Source organism: Triticum dicoccoides, chromosome 3B (assembly GCF_002162155.2).
Source record: "Triticum dicoccoides isolate Atlit2015 ecotype Zavitan chromosome 3B, WEW_v2.0, whole genome shotgun sequence".
Lineage (NCBI taxonomy): Eukaryota > Viridiplantae > Streptophyta > Magnoliopsida > Poales > Poaceae > Triticum > Triticum dicoccoides.
In genome coordinates, this window is record NC_041385.1 from 763738037 (window position 1) to 763746702 (window position 8666).

General features: G+C 42.3%; 1 protein-coding gene across 1 annotated transcript in view; it reads left to right on the forward strand.

Moving 5' to 3' along the window:
* The first annotated feature begins 1954 nt into the window (after nucleotides 1-1954).
* Nucleotides 1955-8666, forward strand: part of LOC119278357 — an 8645-nt gene continuing 1933 nt past the window's right edge. The window contains exons 1-10 of the mRNA XM_037559713.1: nucleotides 1955-2102; nucleotides 2176-2340; nucleotides 3073-3204; nucleotides 3279-3409; nucleotides 5669-5785; nucleotides 6440-6589; nucleotides 6680-6736; nucleotides 6873-7055; nucleotides 7383-8425; nucleotides 8612-8648. Coding sequence (XP_037415610.1) covers nucleotides 2051-2102; nucleotides 2176-2340; nucleotides 3073-3204; nucleotides 3279-3409; nucleotides 5669-5785; nucleotides 6440-6589; nucleotides 6680-6736; nucleotides 6873-7055; nucleotides 7383-8425; nucleotides 8612-8648 — 2067 coding nt within the window. The 5' untranslated portion in view covers nucleotides 1955-2050. The remainder of the gene's footprint in view (nucleotides 2103-2175; nucleotides 2341-3072; nucleotides 3205-3278; nucleotides 3410-5668; nucleotides 5786-6439; nucleotides 6590-6679; nucleotides 6737-6872; nucleotides 7056-7382; nucleotides 8426-8611; nucleotides 8649-8666) is intronic.

Consider the following 8666-nt stretch of genomic DNA (forward strand, 5'->3'; position numbering starts at 1 on the left):
ACGCTACAAAGCACTTTGGGTTGTCCGTGGTTTCTCTCAGACCGAGGGGATCGACTACGATGAGACCTTCTCACCAGTCGTTAAGCCTAGCACCATCCGTGTCGTTCTCACTCTCGCCATCTTAGCCTCTTGGCCCGTTCACCAACTCGATGTCAAGAACGCCTTCCTCCACGGTCACTTAGCCGAGACTGTCTACTGTCAGCAGCCTCTCAGGTTCGAGGATCCTACTGTGCCTTCGCACATGTGTCTCCTTCGTAAGTCTCTCTACGGTCTTAAGCAGGCCCCGCGCGCCTGGTTCACTCGCTTCGCCGCCTTCCTAGTGACTATAGGATTCACCGCCTCCAGATGCGACACCTCCTTGTTTATCTACCGTTCCTCGAGTCACACTGCCTATCTCCTCTTATATGTCGATGATATCATACTAACTGCGTCATCCTCCAGTTTCCTTCAGTATGTCATTTCTTGTCTTCGACATGAGTTTGCCATGACTGATCTGGGATCTCTCTCGCACTTTCTCGGAGTCTCTGTTACCCGCTCTTCCTCCTCCCTTTTTCTCTCGCAACTGCAATACGCGCTCGACATTATCCAGCGTGCCGGCATGTCCGAGTGTCATATTATTCGTACCCCCATCGATTCCGGCGCAAAGCTTTCCGTTAACACCGGTGACCTTCTTGACGCTGCTGACGCTACCACCTACCGCAGTCTCACCGGTGCTTTGCAGTATCTCACTATCACTCGCCCCGATCTATCTTACTCCATTCAGCAGGCGTGTTTGTTCATGCATGCGCCTCGCACCTCCCACCTTAGCCTTGTCAAACGCATAGTTCGGTACGTTAAGGGCACTTTAGATTTCGGTATGCACATTACACCTTCTACCTCCACCTCTCTTGTTGCGTACTCCGATGCCGACTGGGCTGGCTGTCCCGACACTCGTCGTTCCACGTCTGGTTACTGCGTTTATTTTGGGGATAATTTGGTTTCGTGGTCATCCAAGCGACAGCTAACTGTTTCCAGGTCCAGTGCGAAGGCTGAGTATCGCGCCGTCGCTCATGCTGTTGCCGAAACTACATGGCTGCGACAACTTCTGCAGGAGCTTCACCAGCCAGTGTCCAGATCTACTGTTGTCTACTGTGACAACGTGTCTGCTGTCTACATGTCTGCTAACCCTGTGCAGCACCGTCGTACGAAGCATATCGAGATTGACATTCACTTTGTGCGTGACAAGGTTTCGCTTGGCGAGGTTCGGGTTCTGCATGTTCCCACTTCTTCACAGTATGCTGACATTTTCACCAAAGGGCTGCCAACCACGCTCTTTGCTGAATTTCGATCCAGTCTCAACGTCCGGCAAGCCCACGTTGACACTGCGGGGGGCTGTTAGACTATGATTTGGTCTACTGTTGGACTTGTGTTACTAGTCCGAGCTAGTCGCACGCTCCATGCATCCACCGCCCTTGCATGGCGCATGCAAGGCTGTTAGCCGCACTTATCTTTCCATCCATCTAGGATCGATGGTTAGTCTGTTTACGTGCGTGTGTATCTCTCTCCCTCTCTCTCATGTACTCTATTATATATTACCCCACTGTGGATGAATACGAATATGTGTGATGCATTGCAACCCCTAGCCTATCTTTTATCAGTTTTGAATAAATCAACCTAGAAAAAGATAAGACTCCCGGACCACGACAAGTGACACGCATGCAGTGCGTCATTTGTCATCGATCGTAACATAAGAAGGTTTTCTTTTTTTTAGATAGAAATTCATAACATGAGAAGGTGGCAGTGATCTTTGCAAATAGTATTTCTTATGATTTTGGGGAATCGTGGATACTTTTTTTTTTTGAGGAATGGATACCAGTGAGCTGACTGGGCCAAAGCGCAGCGTGCTGACTGGGCCAGACCAAGTATTCTAGAGACCCCGTCGGCCCGAGTTCCTAAACCCGCTCGCGCACCTCTCTCTCGGAGTCGGAACCCTCCCTCTCCTCTGAACCCTCGAAAAAAAAAACCTCGTTCCCGTCGCCGCCGTGCCGTCTCCCGTGTGGTCGGGAGCAACATGGAAGCTCTCCTCGCGGCGGCGGGCGCCGGCGACCTCGAATCTCTGGAAAGTACGTCCCGATTTCGGTCCTTTTTCTTTCCCCGCCGCCTCCCCGCTTCCTCACCCTCTGGATCGCTGTGCAGATGCCATTGCGGGGCTCGACAACGAGGCGAAACGCGCGGCCGCCGCTGCGCGGGACTCCGAAAGGCGTACGGCGCTCCATTTCGCCGCCGCCGAGGGCCACACGGGGGTGTGCGCCTATTTGGTCCAGACGCTTGGGGTTGACGTCAACCCTAGGGACCTCCATGGTATCATATTCTTCTCTGCTCTATATCCGTGCATTCGCTCGAATTTTAGATCCTTGCAAGAACGCGTTCCAGCAACGGAATACGAGAGTAGTCGCTCATTCTGCTATACATTATATTCGCTGCATCTTTCCCACAGAATATGAGAGTGACCACACCTGTCACGCCCTGCTATGGATTTGGGGATAACCGAGGGGAAAACTTAGGGTTCTAGGGAGAAAAGGGACGAATTCCCCATTTCACTATAAGATGCAGGCATTTGTTTAGGTTTGAGAATGATCTCATCAACCAGGAATGCCTTTGCCGGATGGGTCACATCACTTATGTAGTGCAGCGACAACGGTAAGAAACGATACAGTACACTGTAAGAAATGATTACAGTAAAGAAACGGCACAGCGACAACGGCAAACACGACGAGCCATGTGAGCCGCCCTGGCCATCCGTTAACTGAATGAGAAGAGGCACTTGACTGAAGAGGGGCTTGAGCCTGACAATTCCCCCGTGGCTGGATACCTTCTTCATTCCGCTATACATCTATTCGTTGCATCTTTCTCAGTCAGCCACAGAATATGAGACCACAGCATTGTCAATCTACTCGATTACCACATCTTTTTATTAGCTTTGTTCATACGATCGGCACGTTTTTAGCTTATTGATAGCAACTGGAAGGGCAGTCATATACCCATATATATTGAAATGCCCATATATAGCCTGACATATCAATATGTTTCCAGGTGAAACTCCGCTCTACATATCTATCAAAAATGGTCATGTTGGAACAGCCAATTTGTTGCTTACCAATGGAGCAGACCCGCGTATTAAATCTCTGCTTGGAATCACAACCCTTCACCAGGCCGCAATTAGGGGTAAAATTATGCCATGTGCATGCCCTTTTTATAACATTCTCAATCTGATATTTATGATCTGTTCCCTTTTACAGGAGATCTAGAACTTGTGATGATTCTGCTCGAGAATGGTGTAAAACTTAATTCTCACTCTTATACGATGGGAACACCACTTGCCTGCGCTGTTAAATCTGGTTCATTTCCTTGCTTCGATGCTTTAGTTAAGGTACACTTTTTTGTTGTCAAAGCTAGCATAGTGGCCCCTGCAAGTGCGCGTGGGCATCCTCTTTATCCTGTTTTATTTTGCGAATAAAGTTACTTTTTATAATATATATTTAATAATATGCTATTGAAAACATGTAATTTGGTAAAATTTTCATGTCATAACTCTTGGAGATTAATAAGATTATTTGATCCATGGACTTGCTACGTCATATTGTTGTAATATCATCCGCCAGTTTTTTCTTGTGATTGGAAAAGCAAATAATTGTGTGGGAAATTGTATATCATATATATTGAACCGAACCCTTAGTTCAAACTATGAGGTGGAGATTAGAAACAGTCATAGGCACATACATCGGGTTATCAGATATAATTCAGTGAATAAGTCCTCACTTTTAGTAATGTACATATCACACAGTAGATATTGCAAGAAAAGGATCTAATTAAACAATACATAGAGAAGAGATAGATTGATAAAACTTAACTGGAATTACACAATGTAGCCATAAGCACTGATTTTCTGTCTACACCATCTTGCACGAGAAGAAGTGCTTGCAAGGTTATAGAAAGACGAAAATAGTGTTACCTTCTAGTTAAGAGCAAGTAATCAGAGCCTAGCTACCTCATTAAACTAAAAAATACAATATGGTGGAGAACCACAAGGAACACTTGGGATGTGCGTTGTTGCATGAATTTCAAATATAGAAGTGTCAATCTGGTAAGATTGTTTGATAAGTGTTAACCACTGTCTGGGACAGTGGATTATACTAATCCACCTCATCAACCAGAATTACATAGATAATACATCTAGTGTTTCCACATTTATCAAAATGTCAGACTTGATAACCCTCCATGTTTCAGAGCTAGTAAAATGGAACATTCCTGACATGAGAAGACTTGATAACCCCTCATCAACCATCAAGGAAAAATTTACCTGTGTATACATGAAAACACCGAAAGTTCAGTGGTAAATTTTACCTTCCATCACCTTAGGAAAAAATTACATTTTTGTTCAGCTCATAGTACACATAATTTCCTTTTCTTACAAATGATAGATATGAATGGCAATATGTTTGTTAGTGTAAATCACAAGGAAAGTTATGAAACTCTTGTTATTTATCTAGAAATCTTAGCTTTCCCTGCCCCACCACCACTAAGTGGCTACTGCAATCCATGTCCTGCTGTCTTAAGCTTCGACTCCTACTATTTATTTTGTAATAAGTGTTTAATAGAAAGCTATCATTGTAAGTCATTCTGAGATGGCTCAAATGTCTCATCGTTTAAGGTTAGTCAATTCATACTAGGAAATGATCTTAGACTGCAGAACACAGACAAATGGGAAAGATCAAAATGGAACTTATAGTTTTAATAATTAGAGAAGACACTGTATAGGTAATAAAGTATTGACAAATGTGTCTGGAACTGTAAGTTACTATAAGTATTGACATCTTAAAATATGTACCAATATCAATAAACTGTCACCCTTTTCCTTTCTTTCAAAGCGCCGTTCTTGCTTAGATGCTAACAACCTTGAGACTTCTTTTCATTTGAAATGTGGTCTCTCTGTATTGTTAACCGCAAGTCACATTATTCTTTTCAGGGAGGTAAGTTTCAAACCATTTTATACAATATAAGTGTACATTAATGGATTGATTGTAAGGATTGTAACTCTTGACCAATCTAGGGTGTATATCCAAACCATACATAAATATTAGGTTGGGAAGCAACACATTTAATATAGATGGTAAGCAAGAGCACCAGGGAATTTTTTTCAAACTAACATGACCATTACGTTGGTAAAACATACTTGGAGCCTCTGATGGTAACACTTGCACGCTACTCCCTCCGTTCACAAATATAAGATGTTTTGGGTATTTCAATATGGACTATAAATGGACTGAAATGAGTGAACAAACACATAAAATGTGTCTATATACATCTGATTCAGAAAACAAGTTAGAACATCTTTATATTTATGAACAGAGGGAGTATTTCTTCAGAAGGAGTATTTATAATCCAGAAAGCCCAGCTCGATTTGTTCTGCTCCTTCCGTTACAGTCATTTTTGTTCAGATACTTACACTTTTGGGACTTATGAATCTTTGTTTCAAATGTTTACTCTTAGCAGCGAGTCATCCATTTTTAGCCTTTTGGTGTCGATGAAAATAGTTTCATTTTTGTAGTTAATCCCTCTGTAGATTTCTCATTTCTGTAACCATATTGTATGTGCTTCCTAAGACCTTACCTCCCTTTCTGCAACATAGGTAGGTGCAGCCCCAGAGACTATGAAATACCCACTACATGATGCGGCAGAATGTGGCAGTACTGAAATAGTCAACTATTTTCTTGAAGCTGGGTATGATCCAAATAGCTGTAACGAAGTAAGTTATATATTTCACATGATTTTATTCATGCACTTCCATATCCCAGTTATGCATTCACAATTCCTTCTTGACTTGCCCATGTTTGTGCATACTTGCCAAGGTGAGGAAAGCTGTGACAAAGCAAGTAGATGAGGGTCTAACTAGATCTTTTCTGTTTTTCCTTATCCTTAGTTTTCCATGCAGAGTAGCATTTGAAATGACTACATCACCATGAGGAGGTTCTAGCTCAATGAAGTTACCAACACGACATTGCATTTTGCAATTGGCATAAATGTAGCAGGCAACTAGGTTCATATAGCAGATCGTTTGGTTAGATGTCCTAAGATCAGACGTGAGGCTTATCGTTTTAGTACTAGCAACTCACAGTCGCACAGATTCCACAATCACATGCACGTGTCAAGGGAAAGCCTCCACTTGCATATTCACATATTGACAGATTAACTTTGTTTGCTTTTCTATGCAAATCTGAAGTCATCTTTTGCTTTTTAATTGAAAGTATTCTACTTTTGGGCAGTAATTTCGGATTATTGATGCAGCATGGTGAAGCAACCCTTTCATGTTGTACAATCACTTGTCGTTAAATATTGCATATTTTTTGCGGAGCCAAATGAAACTGATCTTTGAGTGGCTTCTGTTTTTTCTTTCATATAGGCTGGTTTGAAACCAATACAAATCGCTGCATCCAAGAATAATCTCGCAGTTGTGGAAGTCCTCTTTCCACTTACCACGCAAGTCTCAGATTTTCCTAACTGGACTGTTCCTTGTATAATGGAGTATGCAATGCGCAAAAATGAGGAAATGGTATTTATTACTAGTTTTTCTTCCAGGTTCATTAAAATCTTTTACAATGTTAATTCTTGGCCAACACAAATATTTAAATACGGTTTTCAGGCGACAGATCAAGCACATATAGAAGAAGCTGATCCATGGAGATCCCAGTTTGTTAAGGTATGTTGTAATGGCATGTTATGCATTTAAGGCTTCAAAGATTGCTGTGCAAGCATTTCATGTGGGGCATGACATATGGTTGTGCACAGGTGTGCCTTTTGTGTTCATAGAAATGACTTGTTGAATGCTATTTCAGAGGGCTGCAAAGGAACTGTCAGATAAGGAAATTGAACAGGAACTTGGAAGACTGTTAGTGAAAAACGAGAATGAATTCTTCAAGGAGTGGTCACCAATGAAAAGGAGGTTGTTCTATGAGTCAACCTTGGTTAGACCCACCAGTGTCAAGCAAATATCTGACCATGACGGTGCAAAAATAAAGGTAATGTACATACTGAGCATGAATCATCAGTTCAACACTACTCCCTCCATCCCATAATATAAGAACGTTTGTTAGCTTGAAAAACGACGTTCTTATATTATGGGACGGAGGGAATAGTAATAAACCTGTGGAGCAAACAATCTTTAGAGCACATAGATAATAAAGTTGTATTTACCGTGAATTCAATCATAATGTTTAGCTATACAGCAAACATGAACTACACTTGTTCTGTTTGTTCTCATTAGAGGTCCATATTATATGCCCTTTTCCTACCTTTCATGAGTACAAATTTCTCCTAACCTATTTCTTTTGATATTAATATTTCAGAACAGCGTCATTTTTGATTTGACATACGACAACAGGGCCCAAAGCAGCTATCTGAGAGCGATCAGCCATTATCGAGCTTGGCATTTTTCTGGTTCAGATCTAATATATGAAGTTGGTCCTGAACGGAAGAAATTCTGCGTATCAAGAAAGGACCAAACCTTCGTGTTCTGGTTTCGGTACTTTGAGCAAGATGTAGGACTTGTGATTGACGGACAGAGTGTGTGGGTAGAGGGTATTCTAAGGAGAAGTCGTGCTGAAGATGGCAAATATTCATATCGCCCATCTATCCAGTTCAATGATGCTCGCAAAGAGGGAAGCAGCAGCCACAATCAACAGGCGCCACTTTCAGATAAAAATGCAACTCCATACATTGTTGATACTGGCTTGATAATGGCTGATTATGGAGGCACCTACGCAGGTGCTGTCTCCAAAATGAAGGTATCACTTCGCACGACTCGCACTGCAGTTGTTGCAGTTGCTGGTCATGACAAAAAAGAGTCATTACATAAGAATTGTCATGTTGCGTGCGACAACCTTGTGTTGTTCGCAACAGAGGCTGGAAAAAATCTTTGGGTATTTCAATATACCATGCATTCCCTTGATCCTAAGCTGCAAATGCCGATTTCTGTTCCTTCAAGCTTAGATGGCACTGTCACCAATCACGAGCAGGTATCTAGAAGTGTCTTGTCAACGCTTGGAAAAGTAACAGGGAAAAAGATAAATGATCTTGATAGAGGTGGATACAATATTGTCAAAGGTGCTGTATTCAGGACATTGTGGCAATGCATCAATGCATATGTGATCTTGCGTAGAAAAACTGTTTTCAAGACAAAGTTCTTTCTGAAGAGCAAGGACTCAGAGTACAGGACTCAAGTGAGAAACAAGCCACAGGGGCAACGCAATGAAACTACTGAAGAATTCAAAGAAAGGTTGCGTGGAGAGAGTTTGAGAACAGGAACTCTCTTTGATGCTAAATCCCATGCTGGTGTCAACTGCTACAAAGATCCACGTTGTTCTATGCCGCCAATACCATCAAGGAAGATGTAAGTACTTCTCATGTACTCCCTCCGTTCGGAATTACTTGTCTCGAAAATGGATGTATCTAGAACTAAAATACATCTAGATACATCTATTTTCGCGACAAGTAATTCCGAACGGAGGGAGTAAGCCTCAACTTATCAGTCTGTTCTGAGTTCTGACACTGATAGTTGCACTGTTTTTTTTTTCAGGTGGTATCATTCAGATGAGCTGTTTTACCATTCTGAGGTATGCGTTCTGTACTTC